At 35.7% G+C, this 22,829-nt stretch overlaps 4 protein-coding genes across 6 annotated transcripts; 3 read left to right on the forward strand and 1 right to left on the reverse strand.

The window, feature by feature from the left end:
• On the reverse strand, nucleotides 1-7,859 carry LOC102619994 (nucleoside hydrolase 3-like). The gene is made up of 13 exons (XM_052441292.1): nucleotides 7,660-7,859; nucleotides 4,099-4,270; nucleotides 3,724-3,903; nucleotides 3,498-3,602; nucleotides 3,075-3,389; nucleotides 2,771-2,950; nucleotides 2,387-2,668; nucleotides 2,172-2,294; nucleotides 1,701-1,898; nucleotides 1,321-1,574; nucleotides 944-1,145; nucleotides 422-724; nucleotides 1-318 (listed from the first exon to the last, which is right to left on the reverse strand). The coding sequence occupies exons 1-13, from the start codon at nucleotides 7,857-7,859 to the stop codon at nucleotides 1-3; spliced, it is 2,832 nt and encodes a 943-aa protein (XP_052297252.1).
• An 810-nt stretch (nucleotides 7,860-8,669) lies between these two features.
• On the forward strand, nucleotides 8,670-11,481 carry LOC102618402 (cinnamoyl-CoA reductase 1-like). 2 transcript variants are annotated; one of them, XM_052442469.1, is made up of 7 exons: nucleotides 8,670-9,089; nucleotides 9,191-9,708; nucleotides 9,913-10,082; nucleotides 10,169-10,354; nucleotides 10,501-10,663; nucleotides 10,930-11,116; nucleotides 11,230-11,481. In XM_052442469.1, exons 2-7 carry the CDS (start codon nucleotides 9,591-9,593, stop codon nucleotides 11,360-11,362), a joined length of 957 nt encoding a protein of 318 aa, XP_052298429.1. In that variant the 5' UTR covers nucleotides 8,670-9,089; nucleotides 9,191-9,590; the 3' UTR covers nucleotides 11,363-11,481. The 2 variants fall into 2 exon arrangements, with proteins under 2 accessions (XP_052298429.1, XP_052298428.1); XM_052442468.1 differs by having other exon boundaries at nucleotides 8,675-9,089; nucleotides 10,927-11,116.
• A 1,691-nt stretch (nucleotides 11,482-13,172) lies between these two features.
• Nucleotides 13,173-15,402, forward strand: LOC102618595 (cinnamoyl-CoA reductase 1-like). 2 transcript variants are annotated; one of them, XM_052440511.1, is made up of 7 exons: nucleotides 13,281-13,299; nucleotides 13,387-13,550; nucleotides 13,677-13,846; nucleotides 13,990-14,175; nucleotides 14,279-14,441; nucleotides 14,733-14,922; nucleotides 15,096-15,402. In XM_052440511.1, exons 2-7 carry the CDS (start codon nucleotides 13,430-13,432, stop codon nucleotides 15,232-15,234), a joined length of 969 nt encoding a protein of 322 aa, XP_052296471.1. In that variant the 5' UTR covers nucleotides 13,281-13,299; nucleotides 13,387-13,429; the 3' UTR covers nucleotides 15,235-15,402. The 2 variants fall into 2 exon arrangements, with proteins under 2 accessions (XP_006471933.2, XP_052296471.1); XM_006471870.4 differs by having other exon boundaries at nucleotides 13,173-13,550.
• Nucleotides 15,403-19,027: 3,625 nt separating this feature from the next.
• On the forward strand, nucleotides 19,028-21,373 carry LOC102619078 (spindle pole body component 110-like). Its single transcript, XM_006471872.4, has one exon. It carries the CDS (start codon nucleotides 19,237-19,239, stop codon nucleotides 21,124-21,126), a length of 1,890 nt encoding a protein of 629 aa, XP_006471935.2. The 5' UTR covers nucleotides 19,028-19,236; the 3' UTR covers nucleotides 21,127-21,373.
• The last annotated feature ends 1,456 nt before the right edge of the window (nucleotides 21,374-22,829 follow it).

Raw genomic sequence — 22,829 nt, forward strand, 5'->3', positions numbered from 1 at the left:
TTATTTCTTTGCCTGATGTAAGCGGTCTATTCCGTTTGGTGGTGTATTCCATGTCTTTTCCTGGTCATAAAAGCTTCCAATTACAGCAGACTGCCTATGATCTCCTAACACTTCTGCAAAATGATCATAGTATGCTGCCACATTAAGACTTTCCAAGACTTTTACCAACTTTCCTTGTTCTTGATTGACAATAATCTGTCCAACTTTTGATATGTCTCCGTCCGGAATGATCTCGAGAGACTTGATCTTATACGTTTGATTCAAATGCGGATTGCCACCCAGAATCACTGCACCAAGTACCTCTCCCAGAAATGTGTCCTGTAAAGTGACATAATGAGCTCGAATTCATTCTATGGTCTGTCTAAGAAAAAGCTGACTGATGCAACATGCATTGTCAGTGTCAGAATTTTTTAATGTGTACCACATGATGGTAGCTGTGATGACTCTGCTGCAATGTCATTAGTCTTTGAAGTAGACGCTGGGAAAACACGCTTTCAGGAGTCTTATTTCTGTCCTGCAACTTATGAAGGATTTTGAAGAAAGAAGCAACTCTCCTTTGCATGTGCAGTGGAATGAGTTTAATCTCCAGTTTTGATTCAAAAACTGCCTTTGCTGCTAAAGGATCAAGAAACATGTTGAATTCTGCATACTTACTGGAAGGAACGGTGAAGACATTGCCTTTTTCATTGTCTTGGCCTTTGTTTCCTCCAACAATATATACATCCTGCATTAGAAACAACATCAGCACACAGGATGGCTATTGGATTATTGCATGCTGACTTGCATAGTTAAAATTAAAAGTGCTTTTGGAACCTACCCACATTAGCCAGAGGCTATAACCGACTCAACACTCAATTAAGTGAAGCATTAAGCAGAACCGAACCAAGCCATTACCAGTGTCTTGGTGAAACCAATTCTAATGAAATATAGTGAGCAACATTACCTGAATTACGGAGCTTGAGTTCTGCAAACCAATGATTTGTGCTAAATTTGTTAACGGTCCGTTGGTCAATATAGTAATCTTTGACCCTGGCTCTATTGATTCTACAATAGACTTCCAAACATCTACTGCCAACGGCTGCCTAAGTTCAGGATGATCAGTATCCTGAGAAGCTCCAACTCTGACAGAGTTTTCTGCTGTGTATCTTCAAAATTGAAATTGAATATTCAAAAATATATATATATTTGTTACATAGCTTTTATACACCAGCAATACAATTGAACATCATCTGGCTGCATATTTCAACTGATTATAGAACTCATGAACCAGCTCTCTTAAAAATACCAATAACAAAATTCAGAATGAAGAATCAAGCATACCTTCTGGGACTACGAGGTAAGTCACGAGCAAGTCCATAGAGGGTATCGGAGTCCAAGAAACCGCCACTGCCAAGAGGGATAGCCTTGGCATACTTGCAGCCTCCAATAGGAGGGAATTTTGGATTCACTTCACCAACTGCAAATACATCTCCTAGACCAACTGGAATGTCATCGCGCCCCATCATATGAAGTAAATCATATACAACATCTACTGTCGCAGAAGTTGCCCACCCAGTCGAGCTAACTAGTATTCCCTGGTTGAAAAATAGAAAAATCAAACTGAAAGAAGATACTAAAGTACTAATGAAACTGGAATACTAAGATCTCTTGTTGCTTTTATTTCAAATAAAGAGTCAAGAAGAGCAAAAGAGACTTTGTACCTTGAGATTGATAAGTTCCACTGGCAATTTTAGGAGATATATAAGTGCTAGGAAGTCCCCGGCACTCATATCGATATCAAACACAACAGGTTTTCCCATTAATTTCTTTCCAAAGTCTGGTTTGCGAAGGATTTCCTCGTAGTAAGGAAATTGTGTGCTGATATTGAACCTTCCGGCTTGCTGAGGGAAGTTTAAAGCCTGCATTTGACCATGTAACCATTCAGTTGATGAGCACAAAAAAGACTATACAAGAGTTTGAATCCAAGGCAGTTACAGGAGTAATTGTCAAAATCACTCAGTTCTTATTTTTCTTATAACCCATACTAGATATTCGTTCAGCAGTACTGTTCTTTCATATCTTTCAGTAGTACTGTTATTTGATATATAGAGCAGCTGATCGTTGAGCTAAAAATGGAAATTTTACTCTATTAATGGACCATTAGTGTTATACAGAAAATTCGTAAAGCTTACATTCAAAAAGCTTAAATAAAATTCTTTTTCAAGTAAGCTTCCCAAGTCTTGACTTGGTTTAGCTTTTGTAGCGACGAGAACTCGGACTGCTTCTGGACCCTTGACCTCCTTAATGTAACCGTCCTGTCACAGTTGTGTATGATTATTCAGATAGTATATGCTTCTTTTCCTGGAAACAACATGAGATTATTTTATTACACAAAAAAATTAAGTACCTGGCATTTTGCTTTCCCACTCTCAAGGCAAAATGGATCTTGCATTCCCGTTTGAACATGACCAGAATGTACTCCATTTTTCTGTACATTGAATTTTGGGACCTCAAGTCCATCGATAAGTGGATTTGAGCCATCTGATATTCCATATGGTTCGTTTGAAGTAACTACTGTCAGATTCATATATTCCATCTCGCTGCATGCATTTTCCCCATTATGACTAGATGAATTGCGCATAATTGATAGTGCGACACCAGCCATGAAGGAGTCCCACATGCAGTATGCCTTGAAAAATGTTAATCGTATCAAATGTGATGGAAATTGATTTCATAATACCTTGCGGCTTTCTTATATATAGAAAATGATCAAGCAATTTTAGGAGATTACCTCATGAAATGGTGGGCTACCGGACCATGTATCACGGATCATTTTCAAGGATTGGAAGCAATATTGTGCCTCGTACGTATTCTGTCTCCTTTCAAATTCTACAAAGAAATTCTCACTCACAGGGATAGTCTTTGTTGCATCCAGAGGAATGATTGTGACTGGAATTCCAGAATGCAACACCTGCTTCAGAAAAAAGCATTGCCGGACCCCACAAACACACACATAATTTTACATTTTAAATGCATCAATGCTGCAAGTAGACAGAATGCCAGATATTGTTACACTTAATTGGCTAGAAAATTACCGTGTATGCAGCAAAAGGATCTGAGAAAATATTGAACTCTGCATATGGGTTGCTATCGTCTGGATATAAATTACCAATACTGTCACATTGTTCTGACTGGGAAGAGTTTGTGCTATTGAAGCAGTCTGATCTAATTGCACCTCCCATGACATAAATATGCTCAATATTTTTCTTCAAATGAGGATTGTTCATGAGAAATATAGCGAAGTTTGTGTGGGATCCCATTACAAACACGGTGATAGGACCTGCAGATATCGCATTTATCAACACTTGTTGTGCAGTAGGTTGCCTCAGAGGAGCATACTTCCTGCCACCCTGCACCGTGTCGAGACATATAAAAGCTAGATTATATCGTTCTTACAGAAAAGATCTAAAATTAAGTTCTCTATAGAAGTGCCTTGTGTCTTAAGAAAACATGAAAACCTGGGGAAGAAAGGCTTTTCTCAGGCCATAGTTTGTATTAACATATAGCCTTTGCCCCACTGGAATTGCTTGTCTATACCTACACTCTCCAGCTGTTGACATGCCCTGTCACATAAATTACCAAACATCATATTTGTAAGTTGATTTTCGAATGTTACAAGTTTAACATTTCATGTTAGTGCTAATATTAGTGGGTGAATCACAGATCGAAATCGAAGAGATGTACCTGATCAATGATAGGCTGGTATCCGCCAACATCCGGAAGAATGGTTCCATTAGGCAAAATGCCACCTTCTCCTCCAACTCCAACGGGGATATCATCTCGGTTCATCATAAAAAGGATGTCGTATATATGATTAACTGCATGCCCAGCATCACTCCATCCATTTGCATTTATAGTTATTGCCTGCTCTAAGATTTGTTTGCAATGTTATTGTTATTATTCAGTGCAGACTTTCGCATGCAGACTTATACGTAGGCCCGAAACAATTTAGTATAAAATTATTAACAATATTGTATTGAATGAGTCCATAAGAAGCACTTGTGTACCATAAATAGTAACATAGTACCTACAGGATAATAAGAAATGAAAATGAAAAACCTGCAAGTCGAATTCGGTTCTGTTTTGCTTCAACAGATAAAAGAGAGCAAAAACATCATCTGCATCAACATCTGTATCTACAAGAATCCGGCGAGGTCGATCATACTCCGAAAATTTTCCAATGGACGCAACCAAAATTATTAACCAAATAATCCCAGGTAGGACAACCACTCTATTACAATTTCCACAAGAAAAAAAAAATTATTATCATTATTATAAACTCTTATGTTGTGCACAATAAGAACAAAAAGGTGGCAAACAAACTTTCATGAAAATTGTTTAAAGAACACAAACCCAAAATGGATTTATGTCAATACCAACAACCAGAATATTAATTCACTGTGAACCGGACAATAATATTCATAAATAATATACCTGAAATTTGGCAATTTTTTAACATCTTTCAAAGTCAAAACAGGTGTAAACAATGTCATGTTACGGAGAATTAGAGATGTCCCCCAGGTTTTGACTTCTGAAAAATGGAAGAGAGTGCCAAAATGATGGGAAGAAATACCGGATTCGCATTTGATGACTCAAAAAGGAAAAAAGTGATACAAAAATCTTATTTGGATTCATCTACCATGTATAACACTTCTTACTTTTTTTTTTTTAATAAAATTATAATCTTTCACATATAGAATATATTAGTTGATCACTGAATGGTGACTATTCAAAGAAAAGCATTGAGCCGAACAGACCAGCCCCCGGCATATACTGATATACATGACTAGTTGACTACACAGCCATGATAATTAGACTTCGAGTCATAAGTAGATACAAGGTGCAGAAGAGGAATAAGGTGTGGGTGTGGGCTTGGGTTTGGCCTTGGACTTAATCTATCCGTTAAAGAGTAGGTCTTTTGAGACTCCTAAAATATTCCTAAAAAATATTATTCTAATTGAAATTGATTAAACCAAGAACAAAAAACAAAGAAGAACAATTTCATTCATTTCTCTTTTATTAAACAAACATTCTACATGCACACACTATTTGATAATTTATACCTATATTTTAATTTCAATAAGAAATTATCTTTTGTGAAAATTGTAAGAAATTAAAGCTAACGAAATAGAAATTATATAATAAAAATAAAATGATTTACGATTTTACAATTGTATGTATTCTATGAATAAATATTTTTAAAAAAGATTTTTCATAGTGAATTTTTATGGTTAATTTTAATATACTATATAGATTAAACTAGGGTATTTTATAAAAAAAAATTGAAAAGGGAATGTTATAAGGATTTCAGAGGGTGTTAAAACTCCACTCTTTGCTCAATGTTTTAAAAAAAATTATAGTGAAGTTTTATGATTAGTTTTAATACATAAATGTGTATTTTATAAAATAAATTAGAGTATTTTATAAAATGAAATTCAAAAGACAATGATATAAAGATTTCAAAGTGGTGTTAAAAACTTCACTCTTTGCTAAATCCCATGATTATTAGACTCAGGACCTATTTAATAGTGAGGTGTTATGGCTTTTAATCTACGTGAAATAAAAACTAAATTTGTTAAAGAAAAGCTTATAGATTATGGTAAATAATAAATTTTGTATTAATTTTTATATTTAACAATTATTACAAATATTATGAAATTTTAAAAAAAAAATCTATTAGACTGTAGAGCAACAAGCAAATAGTGAATTTTACCAAACGAGTCATTATTATTTTTAATGGAATTTTTTTTTTACCCTCTTATGAAATTATAAAAAAGGATTCATTTTATTTATGCGTGCCTGATAGAGAAGTGGCATTGTTGCCGAAGTGTGCGAATGCCCTCATTTTGCTACAATTATCAATTAGTGAGAACTGAGAAGAGCACGGTGCAGATTTGCGGTCTTTTGTTACTTCGCTCGCATGGTCGTTGCTTTGTTGCTATGGATGACTTGGCAGTTGGCTCTGCTCATTGCCACGTGCTGGTCTGTGTGGCAAAGTTGAAACTCTTTGCTTTTTCTCCCAAAGCCGTGAGCTTTCTGTTTGGTCCTGCTCATCGTTATTGTGTAAATGAATTTATGGATGCAGCTGATGTTGACTAAAGATAGTGATGGCAAGGAAGATTTTTTGACAGAAGATTTCCTCATTTTTTATACCGATAAGAATGGATTAATATTGAGCATGGAGTTGAGAAGATATTTGTTAAGAACATAAAATGATACTCAACCTTTGGACGAGTGGTAAACTACTATCTTCAAAAGTGTGTAAGGGTATGCACTCAATTTTTCTTAATTAAGTATGATTAGATAGGATTAATTTTTAATTTTTTTATTTTACGAAATGCGAGTAGAGCAGGAATATCCCTCGTTTGTGAGAGTTATTTGTTTGGACTACTATTTTATAAAATTTAATATAATATTGTAATCCCAAGTATATATGTGATGATAAATATCAATATAATTATCTGCTGTAATAGTAATTATAAATATATGATGTAATATCAGTTAAAAAATCATAAAATGATGAAAAAGTAGGGGTAACTTTAGTATAATGTGGGGTTCTTTGAAAAAGAAAAATTATTTTTGAATTCTTTATGGGTTAATTGAAAAGCAGTTGTTGTTGAGGTAAATTAAGAGCTGAAATATCAGCATTCTTACACTGCCTACGGCTTAGCGGTCGTAGGGTACATTTGAGAGTAAAAAACCGTAACTTTTAAGCTGTAAGTATTGTAGAATAAAAGCCGTACCTATAGAGTAAAAACTTTAACTTTTAAACTGTTGAACTGTTAAAGTCCAACTGTAAAAGTATAACCAAACACTTTAGGGCCCGTTTGGTAGCGTTTTTTACCCATTATTTTCATAATACAAACATAATATGGGATCACGCTACGGTACCACAGTGGTACCGTACCACTGTTTTTGTCTTTTGTGCCAGCACAACTGTAAATTTTTATAGAACCCCTTTTACTCAATTTTATTTAATCTTTGCTATACAAATATTAAGATAATTTCTACTGCATCCATATGAACATTTTAGGTAGCACCTTAAACTATTTACTATTTACATATTTTTATTTTTTATTGCACATATATTATAATACCCCTCTCTTTATCACAATACCCACGAACCCGACCCGAATTTTATTTCCGTTTCCGGCCACTCCTCCGACTTTTCACTTCAGAGAAAATTGAAAAATTTAGGAAGAAACAACATCAGAGTTGTTAATCTTCGACTTTTACAGTTTAAGGGGCTGATATACCAACTTGATATTAATTTAACTTTTCCCTTCAATTTCGTAGCAAAAAGAAGGAGGCCTGGGGGTTTCAATTCGAAAACGTAATTTTTAAACCCTCTTAAGTTCAGTTTGCACTACAGGAAAAAAAAAATACCATCTTTGAATGCAAAATTTCAGCTTAAACGAGGAAGTTAAATCTCAGTTCAAAGTATGTATAGACATTCGAATTTCAAATGTTTAAACAAGAATGACACAGCCAGCTAAGCTATGGCTATGCTAGAAACAAAATTTAGACGAGCACTCCAAGTAAACCACAGATGAATAGTGGAAAAAAACTATGAACACCCACATAACGGAACCAAAAATCCAATTCAATTACAATACCTACCTAGCACTCGGAACTCGACACGGGACCTCCACCTCAAACTCAACAGGAAGACCCAGAAAGTCGTTGAACCGATCGAAGGTGATGTGAGTAATGTGCCGAACATTTGTGGGACACCCGATCTCCATGTTATGAACGGCGGAGATCACGTCTTCGCCTCTTTCAACACGACAAGACACCATCGATTTCCTCAATGCCGCCATAACAAACGCTACCAGCGAGAGTTGGTTCTGTTCCTCTTCAGTCGTTCTCGCTCCTTTTGTCGCCTTCCCATTCCCCCGTCCCCGCCAGCGCAGCCACCTCCCTTTGTCATCATCACAAGCCCCGTCATTTGGCTTTTCTTGTTACTACTAATCCACTGTATCAAATTCCTCTTTAAAATTGTATATCTTTAATGGCTTAGTTTCTGGTTATTATTATTTTCGCAAATTGTATATCCTTCAACGATCGCCTACTTAAAAATCATTGTCGCAAAAAGAACCAGTTCGACCCGAACCCTCGAACTCGACCCGGATTCTGTTTTCTTTTCTGGCCACTATACCGGCGAAGGTTGGTACCGATAGGAAGCTCGTGCGACTTCGGTTATGTCCATGCCATCCTTATCGCAGGAAACCGTTCGGAACGCTGTCGATCAAAGCCATGAAAAGTCGCGGAATAGCCGCTTCAATTCACCGCGATTTCACCGGTTTCCGGTGACGAAACCACTTGGATTTTGTTCCCCACAATTCCCTCTGTCGTTTCCGACCAACCACAGCCACCGGGGGAGCCGATTTACGGCCGTTGAAACATTCACAGCTTTGGGAGAAATTAACTTAATATTTGTGAAGCAAAATTATAATAAAAAGGAATAAAAGGAGTTCTATGGAAGTTTACACTAGTGCTGGCACCAAAGACAAAAGCAGTGATACGGTACCACTGTGGTACCGTAGGTGAATCCCATAATATGTGTTTGGTGAGATGAATTCAAAAAACAAATTATAAAACAGATAATTTGAATTTTCATTTGTAGTTATAAAAGTGAGAACGTGTTTAACACGTTCTCAAAGAATCCCAATACAAATTTTAAAATAAATTACAAAACAAACCAAGCCTCATCTCATTATCCGAATCTAAAAAATTCACGGCTCTCTCTCCGTCGCAGTAACCAAAATCAACTGTTGTTGCTGCCGCCTCTTGGCTCTGTCTCGGCCGGTGGTGGCACTACTACTTCGTCTCTGCTCTGGTTCCGCCATGGTAGATCGACTGCAGTTGCTGCGTCTCTGTTGAGAAGGGCTTGGCGACCAGAGGCGGCGAGTGAATCGCCGAGTGGAGTGAAGACTAGGAGAAAGAAGACAAGGAGTAAGCCGAAGACTATGGCGGAGATGATGTCTAGAAGTTTCCATTGTTGAGCTTTGCGTTTTGATATGAGTAAATTCAGGTGACCCATGCTGCAGGTGAAGGATCCAATTCACTTAAATACTTAATTGCATTTTCGATAAACTACTCAAGTAGTTTTGACAAATTTTGACTCTCAAAAGCACTCAAATTTTGACAGCTGAAAATCAGCCCCAAACGGGTCCTCAACCTCAAGTTGCGGGATGGAATTACTTTATTCAAAACTAGACCTACCGCCAATCCAGAAGCGAAGAGATAAGGATCATCCGAGAAGAGACGAGAGGCCATTATGAATATTATTTTTAATTTTTTTTTTAAAGTAAAATTTTGTCTTCTGAGCGAGTTCTGACGTCATTGCGTAGCTAATCAAACAATTTTGTTTTACTTCGATTTGAAAGTCGGTTAACGGAAAGAGACATTTTTCAATTTAACTGGGAACTTAACCTTTTACAAACTTATATAAGTAAAAACGGAAGGGATCATCTACACAGACCCAGAAAGAGAGAAACAATCTTTTAAGTTAGTTTATAGACTTGAGTGGGTGTTTTAAGGTTTTGGAAATGGCGTTAGAGAAAGGAAGAGTTTGTGTAACAGGTGCTGGTGGGTATCTTGCCTCGTGGGTCGTCAAGCTCCTGCTCTCCAAAGACTATTTTGTTCGTGGAACCGTGAGAGAACCCAGTAAGTGTCCTCTTTTTCTCTTGCTCTTATTTTTAACCCGTAGCTACCAATATCAATTTCTTTTCCATTTTTCATGGTTGGTGTGCATTTGTGATGTTTCTTGTAGATCTAATATGATAATTTCAAGCGGAATTATGCTTTTGTTGGCGCAAAATTTTCAGTGGTGTTTTTTCATAGTAAATTTCTTGAAAAACAAAATTGCAGGTGATGAGAAAAATACTCATTTGTATAAACTTGAGAAAGCCTCTGAGAATCTGAAACTCTTCAAGGCAGACTTACTGGATTATGATTCTGTTAAATCTGCCATTGTTGGATGCAACGGTGTATTCCATGTTGCTAGCCCTGTTCCATCATCCAGTGTTCCAAATCCTGAGGCAAGCAAGCATGCCAAAATTTTGTTTTGTTTACATTTTAATGATATACAATGGTATATGTGACAGTGTTCGATGGTCTATCGTAGGTGGAACTGATTGAGCCGGCTGTAAAGGGCACACTCAATGTGCTCAAAGCATGTCTTGAGGCAAAAGTTAAGCGAGTTATTGTAGTGTCTTCTGGAGCTGCTGTTGGCCTGAACCCCAGATGGCCCAAGGGCCAAATTATGGATGAGACTTGTTGGTCTGATAAGGAATACTGCAGAACAACGAATGTAACTAATTCCCGTATTCAGCTCTATATCAAATTTATAGCCTTGCCTGTTGTTCTTATTAACCTCAAATTAATTTTTAAATGTGACCAGTGCAGCAAATGTTCTTTGTAGTATGCACTGAATGCTGATTTTTATGTTTTTACTAGAACTGGTACTGTCTTTCAAAAACCGAAGCAGAAAGTGAAGCTCTGGAGTTTGCAAAAAGAACTGGGCTTGATGTTGTAACCGTTTGTCCTAACCTTATTTTGGGGCCTCTTCTGCAGTCCAACGTGAATTCAAGTAGCTTAGTTCTCATTAAGCGATTGAAAGGTATGTGGCCAATGCAATGTTTTTCTTTTTTTAGTTTTGTAGAGCTGCAACTTGCAAGTTGTATTTGGACATTTGAGTGTGGCTTGTGGATCATTAGTAGTTTTGGATAGGCAACAAACTGAGTTCTGTTGTTCGTGTTAGTGCATGTGATGATAAAGAGAATTTCTTGGCTGCTTGTCTAGTTGCCGTTGGTACTGGAGTCTTCCAATTCTTATATGCATATCTGAATTCTAACAAGCAGTCTCTATTGTCTGTCTACACAGAAGGTTATGAATCATTGGAAAACAGGCTTCGGATGATAGTTGATGTGCGTGATGTAGCTGAGGCATTGCTTTTGGCATATGAAAAGGCTGAGGCAGAAGGGAGATATATATGCACTGCACACTTGATTAGAGAACGCGACCTGTTTGATAAACTGAAGAGTTTGTATCCTAACTACAACTATCCTAAAAAGTAAGCCTTGGGTAACTGTACCATTGTGACTTTTGAAGTATCAGTATCAACCTTTTGCATTTTTTTTGCATTATTTCTGGTGATTTGTAAATGAAATTGCTTGCGTGCTACAGCTTCACTGAGGGAAGGGAGGACGTCACGATGAGTTCGGAGAAATTGCAGAGGCTGGGTTGGAGTTTTCGCCCTTTGGAGGAAACTCTCATCGATTCCATTGAGAGCTACAAGAAAGCTGGAATTTTGGATTAAGAGTAGATGTTTACATCTATCATTCCAACATTTTATCTGTTTAGTGATGTTTACATTTATCTTTCCAAAATTTTATCTGTTTAGTGATAAGATAAATTTAATGACTGGTATTGATTCAAGTCTCATGGTCATTGATTTGTTGAGAAAATATCTATTATTGCCTTTTGCCTTTCTGCAATGGATATGATAGTTATGTATGACGCTTAGCATGTAGTTCTAGCCTCTAGGATGATAAATTTGGGACATGAATGTCAAAATTAGGCTTATAAATGTGTCCCTTCAAAGCTTGGACGCTTTAATATTTGTTTAACTGGCTAATAATACACATTTGTTGCCATAAGAAAATTTAGGGTTATTATCATTTCACTACTTCAAAAATTGAAAAATATCAAATGACTACAAAAAATATTGTTTCCTATATTTTTCTATTATATCTTTATAAAAATATTATTTTGTTATTTTTTTGTTACAATTATTAGTTGATCAATTAGTTGACTAACAAAATATTAATTTTACCCTTCATAATTAAAAAAAAATACTTAAAGCGTATTTACAAAATCTTTCACATTCATTCGATCATCCAAGTTTCATTTCCAACATTAAGATATAAAAATAAATTTATTAATAAAATAAATTTATAATTCATATATCATAATTGCAGCAAAAAAAATCATATTGTTATTTTGTATCCATTTTAATAAATATATTGTAAATTTATCTTATTAATAATTTCATTTTTATATTCTAATGTTGGAAATGAAACTTAGATGATCGAATAAATGTAGAAGAGCTGATTTTGTAAATAAGATTTAATTATATTTTTTTTTAATCATGAAGGGTAAATTTAATATTTTGTTAGTCAACTAACTGGTCAACTAACGATTGTAACGGAAAAGTAATAAAATGATATTTGTTGTAAGAGAAAAATAATAAAATGATATTTTTATAAAGATATAGTAGCAAAATGATAGAATATAATATTTTTTATAGTCATTTGATATTTTTTAATTTTTGAAGTAGTGAAATGATAATAAACCGAAAATTTAACATCTAAAAGGAGATTGACGCTTAAAGCAAAAGAAGAGGTGCCTGGGCCTGGGGGCTGTTTTTTCTAATCTTGATTCCTTCTTATCCATCTTGACACTTTTTAAAGTTTATCCCGTAGCCGGCAGCACAATGAAATTTGGTTTTTGCTTTAACCTATGCTGACGAGGGAATCCTCCGGAACCCAAAAGGGACGGACCATTATTTCCTAAAGAATATTCATGAAAGTGTACAGAAATTTCTTAAAATAATTCTTGTGATAGGCGCAATTTTGAATATCTGAGAAAGAGACGATCTTTAAAACCGGAGTCGGGTTGTGTTTGATATTCACTCTCAGGCTCAGCCTCAGGCTCCTATAAACTAAGAGATGTATGTCATGGATTGTTAAACGACATGGACATATGACTCTGGTCTGCTGTGGGGACACTTCTAGTTCCTAGAGAGGATGAATTGAGCTTACATAATGTGTCCTTTGAAAGCAAGCCCATCTGATTACTTTTTCATCTTTCATCAATAAAATTTTCTCTTTCAGTTTCAGATATTTATGCTACTTTATCTTGACAAAACCAATAGCAGTAGAAATGATACCTTTGGTGAAGTTTTTGGTATCACAATTAGCCAGCTGCAACAATGACTAGAAGTAAAAATATTGAAGTTATTGGTTTTTTCTTCCTTGGAAAGAGCATTTATCTTGCCCTTGTGACCATTCCATTACCATTAGTTTTAAAAATATATGCGGTAGCGTAGATTTACCAACTATAAATTTAAAAAAAAAAATTACTAATCGGAATGCAGCCAAGAAAGAAATACAAAACTCATATGTTTGATGTCAGCTTTTCTCTTTAACAAAACGAGGTTTGTGTCGAGACCAAATCAAAACAAGCGGCTAGATGGTATCGCCAAACTGACAATTTAATTTTATATTTATATCATAATCTGCATGTCCATTTGGGCACTGAAAGCACTCTGTTGACTCTTAGAACATATTGAAATGCTTGGCAAGAACTGGAAGTGAGATTAGAGATGAGCGGAGAAGATAAGGAGAGAGTGTGCGTGACTGGTGCTGGAGGCTACATAGCTTCATGGCTTGTCAAGTATCTGCTTTTGAAGGGCTACATGGTCCACGGAACTGTAAGAGACCCATGTAAGTTTCTTTCTTGGTATCAAAAGATTCATAAATAATTCTGTTTCTGTTTGTGTTGTTAGCTATTTCAATGGACCTACTTGGAATTTTTTTTTTTTTTTTTTAAATAAAATATTCTATCTTCAGGTGATGAAAAGAATGCTCATTTGAAGAAATTAGAAGGTGCTTCAGAGAATTTGCAGCTATTCAAAACAGACTTGCTTGACTATGAAGCTCTTTGTGCTGCTATGGCCGGCTGTACTGGGGTTTTCCACGTTGCATGCCCTGTTCCAGTTGGCAAAGTTCCTAATCCTGAGGCATGATTTTTAGTCACTTAATTTACTGTTTTTGCCTATTGAAGTTTGGTCAACTTACGATTAGGATGAAGGAATTTTTGTTCGATAAAAACATGCAAAGCTAATTCTCTCTGGCTTGAGTCTAATAAAAATCTTTTGTGCAGGTACAACTGATTGAACCAGCTGTTGTTGGGACAAAGAATGTTCTCAATTCATGTGTGAAGGCAAAAGTAAAGAGGGTTGTGGTAGTGTCATCTATTGGAGCTGTTATGCTGAATCCAAATTGGCCAAAGGGTCAGGTCATGGATGAGGAATGTTGGTCTGATGAGGAATTCTGCAAGGCAACTGAGGTATCCAATTAACAAAAATTTCATTAGCTTTCATATCATGGACTTATAGAATTTTGTCAAAAGATTGCTTTCATTAATATACCTGAGCTCTTGTAAATCCCAGAACTATTATTGCCTGGCGAAAACAATAGCAGAGATTCAGGCTTTGGAGTATGCTAAGAGGGGTGAACTTGACATTGTGACGGTTTGTCCATCAATTGTTATTGGGCCAATGCTGCAGCCAACAATAAATACCAGTAGCTTACTGCTTCTAGGATTTCTCAAAGGTTTCTTCTTTACAACACCATCTCATTCCTACATGTTAGAAAGGACACTAGTTTTAAACCAGGGAGTACGTCTATATAGATGCAAAATACAAATTCCCACACTGTGAATTCGAAAGATGCTATCAACATTAGCTTGTTATATCATTGCACCTACGACGTTTCTGAGGCATTTGTAATTAAGCATCCAAGGAATTTGGGGCTCCACGATATTCTGTGTCATGCTTAGGATGCATTTTGTTTGCTTGGTTGATGTTTACCATTAATTCTGAGATTTGACATGGATAATGTTAGATAGAACTGAACCACTGGAAGATGAAGATCGACCCTTGGTAGATGTGCGCGATGTGGTTGATGCTATTTTGCTAATATATGAGAAGCCTGAAGCAAAAGGAAGGTACATATGTACTTCATTCACAATCAGAATGCAGGCATTGGCGGAGAAGATAAAGAGCATGTATCCTAACTATGATTACTCTAAAAGGTAAGTCCCGACAGATCAGCTATGCATCATGATTCAAAAAGTTATATATATATGTGTACTAACAAAACAAGAAAAATAAGTGATTGTATGACGGCTGCAGCACTTCTTTTGTACTCCTTTCATCAGCTTCTAATTTAACATGTATTCTTGTTATTTGATGCATATCATGACAGTTTCACTAAGGTGGATGAGGAGTTAAGGCTGAGTTCAGGAAAATTGCAGAATTTGGGATGGAAGTACAGGCCACTAGAAGAGAGCATCCGCGATTCTGTCAAGAACTATGAGGAGGCCGGCATCCTGCACAAAGAGTAGCAGACCGGGTTTTCCTTATAAAAGTCAGTCCCAGACTATGTAAACAGTTTCCTATCTTCCCCTAAGGAAGATGTTGTTGTTGGAATAGGCATGTTACTTTCTGTCTTCTTGTTAGATGAATGGATGAAATAAGTTTTCTTTGCAATGTAATGGCTAGGTACAATCTCATGGTGAATTTTATATTAAAACAGTTTAAATTTGGGAAATTTACAAAAATGGCCATAAAAATTTTGCGTTTTTCAACTTTAACCCCCCAAAGTTTTTTCTATCATAATTAGCCAAATACCCTATATTTGGACTACATTACCCTCGTCACTTTCATCAAATTTACAAAGGCATGTCACTTTTTCAATTCCAGCAAAAGTAAATACGGATTTTCCTCAACAACTTAACAAACCTTCATCACTCTCAACAAACTTCATCATTCTCGATAAATCAATTGCATAATCAAATATATAATTATCAATGTGAGAGTTTCTTAAAATTAGTTTATGCTCTTATACAATGTAAACCTTTAATCTATTAATTTTATCAACTAAATTCGAAATTAAAGTGGGTTTTGTTGTAAATATTGTTATTTTTCATTTATAAAACAATGTGATTTGTTAAAGTACTTAGTTTGAGTTGAAAAATGAAGAAAAACCATTGAAAACACAGAAGAATCGGGCAAAAAACGAAGTTCAGAACAAGTGAGACATGCAAGTGGGATAGGTGCATGTCTCACATAAACGCACTGCATTTATGTGCGACAGGCACCTGTCCCACTGCCTGCCCCACATAAACTCACGGATTTTATGGAGTACATGATTTTGAATTTGATTTATCTCGTCGTAAGCTTCGAAACGGTATATTATACGCCTAAAACGGACATATATAGCTCAAGTTATGGCTTTCGAAACATAAATGAATTTGGTGAGACAGGCAAGTGGGATAGGTGCTGCGTTTATGTGCGACAGGCACCTGTCCCACTGCCTGCCGCACATAAACTCACGGATTTTATAGAGTACATGATTTTGGATTTGATTTGTCTCGTCGTAAGCTTCGAAACGGTATATTATACACCTAAAACGGACATATATAGCTCAAGTTATGGCTTTCGAAACATATATGAAATTTAGTGAGACAGGCAAATGGGACAGGTACATGTCTCACTAAATTTCATATATATTTCGAAAGCCATAACTTGAGCTATATATGTCCTTTTTAGGCGTATAATATACCGTTTCGAAGCTTACGACAAGACAAATCAAATCCAAAATCATGTACTCTATAAAATCCATGGGTTTATGTGCGGCAGGCAGTGGGACAGGTGCCTGTCGCACATAAACGCAACACTTATCCCACTTGCCTGTCTCACCAAATTTCATTTATGTTTCGAAAGCCATAACTTGAGCTATATATGTCCGTTTTAGGCGTATAATATACCGTTTCGAAGCTTACGACGAGACAAATCAAATCCAAAATCATGTACTCTATAAAATCCGTGGGTTTATGTGCGGCAGGCAGTGGGACAGGTGCCTGTCGCACATAAACGCAGCACCTATCCCACTTGCCTGTCTCACCAAATTTCATTTATGTTTCGAAAGCCATAACTTGAGCTATATATGTCCGTTTTAGGCGTATAATATACCGTTTCGAAGCTTGCGACGAGACAAATCAAATTCAAAATCATGTACTCCATAAACTCCGTGAGTTTATGTGCGGCAGGCAGTGGGACAGGTGCCTGTCGCACATAAATGCAGTGCGTTTATGTGAGACATGCACCTGTCCCACTTGCATGTCTCACTTGTTCTGAACTTCATTTTTTGCCCGATTTTTCTGTGTTTTCAATGGTTTTTCTTCATTTTTCAACTCAAATTAAGTACTTTAACAAATCACATTGTTTTATAAATGAAAAATAACAATATTTACAACAAAACCCACTTTAATTTCGAATTTAGTTGATAAAATTAATAGATTAAATGTTTACATTGTATAAGAGCATAAACTAATTTTAAGAAGCTCTCACATTGATAATTATATATTCGATTATGCAATTGATTTATCGAGAATGATGAAGTTTGTTGAGAGTGATGAAGGTTTGTTAAGTTGTTGAGGAAAATCTGTATTTACTTTTGCTGGAATTGAAAAAGTGGCATGTCTTTGTAAATTTAATGAAAGTGATGAGGGTAATGTAGTCCAAATATAAGGTATTTGGCTAGTTATGATAGAAAAAACTTTGGGGGGTTAAAGTTGAAAAACACAAAATTTTTATGGCCATTTTTGTAAATTTCCCTTTAAATTTGAAAAAGTACTCGGTCATTAATGTATAGGCCATTTTCAATTGGGACACCCTGTAAGCTTTGTTTAGGTCACTTGTTTTGTCACCTGCATCAAGAGTTCCATTGCATTAGTCTGCCTGCCTATTTCATTCACCATAAAATTACTGTCTAGAATTAGGGATGATAAGAAAGTTTGCCCCACCTGAGCTCAGGTGTTTCAAGCTCTGTCCGAGCACCTTCTATAAATACTCGAGCTAGGCTCATATTTCACTTTAAAAGTCCGAATCTAAAAAACATGAGAAATGCTTTAAAATATTATATATATATATATATATATATATATATATAATACATATTTTTACATTTATATAACCCACTCATAACATATGTTTATAATTTAAAATCCTAGTCCAATTTTTAAAATCTAATCTTAAGAAAAAAAATATAAATCATAAATTTATAAAACGTTATGATTTTTTAAAAAAATATATATATAGAACGTAAAATTCATGCTCTTGCCCCCGCCCCAGAAATATACGTCAATTAGAAAATTTGCGAATCAAATTACAAATTCAAAACACTTCAAAAGTATCTTATGATATAACCGAGTGATTTTTTAAGTATATTCATTTAGTTGGTCATTTGAGTTTTTAACTCTAAAAGAGATAGAGAATTAAAAATGTAATTTAAACTTTAATCACTCGTTTTCTTTTAAAAGAAAAAACTTTCAAAGCTAACTCTGTTAACGCAGGAGCAAAATATGTATGCCAGTGAAATAATTAAAAATTAACTATAGAGATGATTTCACTTCTACTGACGCTTGAAGTAACTGCCCTTTGAGTTGCCTCTGGAAATGGATCTGATTATGATAATCAAAGACTCATATACATATCTAATTAGAAGTTAATATCTTTTTCTAAATAAATAGAAGGTCATCTTAAAAAAAATAAAAAAAAAATAAAAAGACTAAAGGTCGAAGTCCCATCTTTTCCTTTCTTCTAAAAAAATAAATGTATTGTTGTTTTCATGTTTAAATATTACCAACTATCCTCTCGTTTGTAGTAGAAAAAAAAAACTATTTTTTTAAATAATGATAAGCTATTTTCTTAATTTGTATTACTACCTCTATCCTTTGTATTTTCATTTCTCTTTAATAAAGCTTCTGTATTTAAAAATAAAATAAAATAAAATTGCAATGAGTAAAGTATAATTTTTACCCCAATAAGATAAATCATGAAGATTAGGGCAAGGCTCAGCTAACGAATGTGCTATAAAACAATACAACTTCTTTATTGAATATGTAAATAATATCAAAACCTTGAAAAATAATTTTAAATTACAGACAAAATTAAACAATTTCTAGGCTTCTAGCCCCAAAAAACAGATAAATGATGGATGAATTATTATCACTACGATATCAATAAATGGCCAAATGTTCTTTATCGAGAACGCCGACAGACCACCCACATTTATATGAAAAACCATATCCCATTACAAGATCAATTAATAAATCCCATATTTTAAGGTACCTAAAGGCTTACAAAGTCCCAAAAATCCCTAAAACTGTGGGCCCCAATATTTGAATTCTTGGAACAGCCCTCCACTTTCTCTCTCTAAATTCTTTCTCTCTGTCTCTCTATCTTCACAAGTCACAACTGCATTTCTCCACCATAAAAACAAACCCGCCCCAGCAAAAACCCTAATCTTCGAAATCTGAAATCCCATCATCTCCACCTCAAGAATGGCCAAAAAGAAAGCGACCCAAAAGACCAATGACGCCAATGAAGCAAACCCACAAGAGCAAAAGAATAACCAAAACCTAACTCAAGGCAAAACCGTAGCCCTAACCCACCGAAACTCTATGGAGGACCCTTCAGAGCAGATAAAGCGTCTGAAATCCCTGAACGATTTGCTTGTTCACAGGAGCCATGAACAGAGGCAACAGGTTGAGTCTTTGAGTCAAGCCAAGGCCGCTTTAGAGGCTGAGTTGAGTCTGTTTGGAGTTGAAAAGAGTGAGCTTTTGGCTGAGTTGAGTGGTGAGAGTGACAAAAAAGTCAGCTTGGAGATTGAGAAGGGTTTGTTTTGTGTTTTTCTGATGACCCAGATGAAGGAAATGGGTGAGGGGCTCGATGAAGAGAAGAATGAGAGGGAAAATGAGATTATCGCTTTGAAGAGTGAAGTTAGTGGATTGATGGGTAATATTGAAAATGAGAGGGAGAGATTGAGCCAGGCATGTAGGGAGAAGGATTTGATGAAGGGTGAGCTTGATTGTCAAGTTAAGGAGGCAAGTAGGTTGAAAGATAGACTGATTGAAATGGAAGGAAAAGAGAGGAATTTGAGAAGTGAGATTTTAGTGCTACAGAGTGATTATGGAAGGTTAAAGAAGGAGAAAAATGAGAGGGATGGAGATATTGAAGCTTTCACGAAAGAAAAAGGTTTGCTTGGGAAGAGATTGGTTGGATTGGAAAAGGAAACTGATGATTTGAAGCTAAAGATTAAAGTGATTGTGAAGGAAAAGAATGCAATTGAGATGCAGAACAGTGAGCAAAAGGTGATTAATGATGAGCTGGAGAAAGAAGTAAACAAATTGAATGAGATTGTTTTGGCTTTGCAAAAGGAGGAGAAAGTTTTGTGTGGAAAGATTCTTGAATTGGAAAATAGTTGCAGCGAGGCTATGGATGAGAAACTAGAGATGGTTTTGGAGATCAAAGCTTTGTTGGATCAGGAAAGGGAGAAGCAGAAAAGGATTGAGAGGCTGATAGAAGAGAAGGATGAGATCTCCCATAGGTTGGAGAAGGCTGTGGTGGTGTTAGATGATAAGGAGGGAGAGATTGCAAAATTGCTTCGAGAGAAGAATGATATTGAGGAGAGGAAAGTTTGCCAGGATAATGAGATTTCTGGGCTGCATAAGGAGATTGGTGAATTGAGGGATGTTGTTTTTAAGCTAAAAGCGTCTTGTAGAGATCAACAAGATAAAAGCAAACAATTGGTCAATGAACTTGCAGATTATAAAAGTGCTCTTGATCAAGCTACTCTAGAGAGAGATAATGCTTGGAAGGATTTGGATGAGCAGAGAAAGAGTGGCATGGACTTGAGGTTGAAATTATCAGAAATGGAAAAGAGGTTTGAAGAGAAGGTTGAAGAATTGGCAAAAACTAGGAATGAGCGTGAGACTCTAGTTGATCTAAGGAAGAAAATGGAGAGTCACATTGGACTGTTGGCAGAGGAGAAAGAATTGATGCAGAAGAATCTTTTGGAGGCAAAACGAAATGCTGATGATTTGAGGGCTAAAATGGAATCAATTGGTTTTAATTCTGATCGAGCTTTGAGCATGTTGAAGAACACTGCAGCTATGGTATGTCAATCCGAAAATGATATTGATGGACAGCAAGAACTGTTTGTTGATGAGAAGAAGCTGCAAGGTGAAACTGATCAATATGCGGCTGAGTTCCAAGCAATTGTGAATGCTTTTAGGAACAGGGAGAAATTGGTTGACGACATGAAGCATCGAGTTGAGTTAATGCAGAACTCCGTGGAGGCACAGAAGAAGAAGAGCTTCTGGACTGTGGTGTCTTCTGCAACAACTATCTTTGCTGCAGCTTCTGTTGCATATATTGCTAGAATCCGCTGAGTAGTTTGATTCATTTGTCTGTTTTTTTCATTCAAAGAAATCTCTATTCGAGAATTAGATGATCATGAACTTCTTGACCAATTGCTGTTTTGATAGTTTTTTAACTTCTAAACACTAATAATGTCTTTTGAATGATGCTGAAATTACAGCATAAGATGATAGGATCAGAATTCAGATCAGGAGAGGATCCTATTTCAAGATGATAACTTTGAACTGCTTTATGAGTATGAATATCATCAATTCATAATCTCAGTTCCCGTTTTCTCTTATATGCTCATTTGCAGTTATAAATTATTGATTTTACTCCGTGCTCTGACTGGTTCTATGTGGATTTATTTGCATTTCCATTTGCATTGTTGATTAGATCAAAATGGTTATTGTTTTTGTTAAGTAAGAATGGAATATGATGCATGGATAAGGTATCTGTTCTACTAGTACATACATAATGGTCCCTATTAATTCTGCTGATGAGAATTTGATTCTGAAGTAATCATTTCCATTTGAACTTTTTCTACAATTTCCATGTCTCTTTTTTGGGTCAAGCATATGATTAAGGCTAATGAATTGTGACCTAATTATTTCATGTTAGGTGAATGCAATAAATGAAGCATCAATTTTATTGCACTTCACCTGCATCACCATGTTCACTTCCCTTCTTTTACCTGTTTATGGTTCAATGATTTACAAAATTGTCAAAATTTAAATCATCGAAAGTGCTGTTATATTTTGTTGTGGCATTGTAGATGCACACATTATGTACATTTAATTTCTGTTGTGGCATAGGCAGAGGCAAGATTTTATTGCTGTGCCCTTTGTTTGATTTCTATTGTACATTATAATGGCAAATATAAGTGCCAAAAATGTCACCTGATAACTTGCTGGCTAATTCACATTCCATGGCAACAATTCAATTTGTCCTTTAACAGACTACAGATTGTCCGTGTATAGCTAGCTAAAAATAAGGTTTGTTGTGAGAAAGAAATCATCATTGCATTAGTACACATTAGCGTTCAATGGTGCAAGCAATTTCTGCTGATTACTTAGAAGCATAAAAGTTGCTAACATCATGCTTAAGTTGGTCCACAAAGGTTCAAATTAGAAATGGTTAATGTCTCAATCAAAGCTTAGCTGTTTCTTTTATCCCCATGCTAATGTTCTTTTGTCATTCTGATAGCAAATTCATGTTCTCAAGAGAGATGTGTGGTTTACTTAAGTGGTCCCTTAAAATGCATCCAAAGTCTAACCATCATTTATATTCTTTTGGTTCCTCCACTAACAAAACAAGCCAATTTTTGTATCTTGTGCTATCCCCAGCTCCAGATTACTCGCATTCAAGAACTGACAGGATTGAACCAAATCAATCTCTATCCACAGCCAAAATGGACCAGCGAAAATTGCTTCCCAAGTTCCAATCATTTTGTGGGGTTGAATTTAGGCTAATCTGAACACAGGATTCCGTGGAGGGAAAGGCAATACCTTTAAAGTTGACAAGGAATTAAAACTTCTTCCCAACTTCTAAATGACTATTATATAAATGTACTCCATGCCATTAGCCTATTATCTCTAATAAACATATATCTTAGCTGATCACAAATCTTCCGTCAAAAATAGAACAGTAGAGATGCAGGAAACCAATGGGCTGATGATAATATAGAGTATGTTTTTCAAGGTTGTTTACCTTAAAATCTGTTGCATATCAATAT

Source organism: Citrus sinensis, chromosome 5, assembly GCF_022201045.2.
Source record: "Citrus sinensis cultivar Valencia sweet orange chromosome 5, DVS_A1.0, whole genome shotgun sequence".
Taxonomy (NCBI): domain Eukaryota; kingdom Viridiplantae; phylum Streptophyta; class Magnoliopsida; order Sapindales; family Rutaceae; genus Citrus; species Citrus sinensis.

What these genes read in the sequence shown, in the direction of transcription:
- LOC102619994 (XM_052441292.1), bottom strand. Translation starts at nt 7,859, where the DNA reads ATGGCGGCATTGAGGAAATCGATGGTGTCTTGTCGTGTTGAAAGAGGC. An exon ending in TGTCGAGTTCCGAGTGCTAG is followed by an intron (nt 4,271 to 7,659) that starts GTAGGTATTGTA and finishes AAATTGTAATAG; the next exon opens with AGTGGTTGTCCTACCTGGGA. An exon ending in TGGAACTTATCAATCTCAAG is followed by an intron (nt 1,575 to 1,700) that starts GTACAAAGTCTC and finishes TTTTTCAACCAG; the next exon opens with GGAATACTAGTTAGCTCGAC.
- LOC102618402 (XM_052442468.1), top strand. Translation starts at nt 9,591, where the DNA reads ATGGCGTTAGAGAAAGGAAGAGTTTGTGTAACAGGTGCTGGTGGGTAT. An exon ending in TCTCATTAAGCGATTGAAAG is followed by an intron (nt 10,664 to 10,926) that starts GTATGTGGCCAA and finishes CTGTCTACACAG; the next exon opens with AAGGTTATGAATCATTGGAA. An exon ending in AACTACAACTATCCTAAAAA is followed by an intron (nt 11,117 to 11,229) that starts GTAAGCCTTGGG and finishes TGCGTGCTACAG; the next exon opens with CTTCACTGAGGGAAGGGAGG.
- LOC102618595 (XM_006471870.4), top strand. Translation starts at nt 13,430, where the DNA reads ATGAGCGGAGAAGATAAGGAGAGAGTGTGCGTGACTGGTGCTGGAGGC. An exon ending in CGGAACTGTAAGAGACCCAT is followed by an intron (nt 13,551 to 13,676) that starts GTAAGTTTCTTT and finishes TTCTATCTTCAG; the next exon opens with GTGATGAAAAGAATGCTCAT. An exon ending in AATTCTGCAAGGCAACTGAG is followed by an intron (nt 14,176 to 14,278) that starts GTATCCAATTAA and finishes TGTAAATCCCAG; the next exon opens with AACTATTATTGCCTGGCGAA.
- LOC102619078 (XM_006471872.4), top strand. Translation starts at nt 19,237, where the DNA reads ATGGCCAAAAAGAAAGCGACCCAAAAGACCAATGACGCCAATGAAGCA.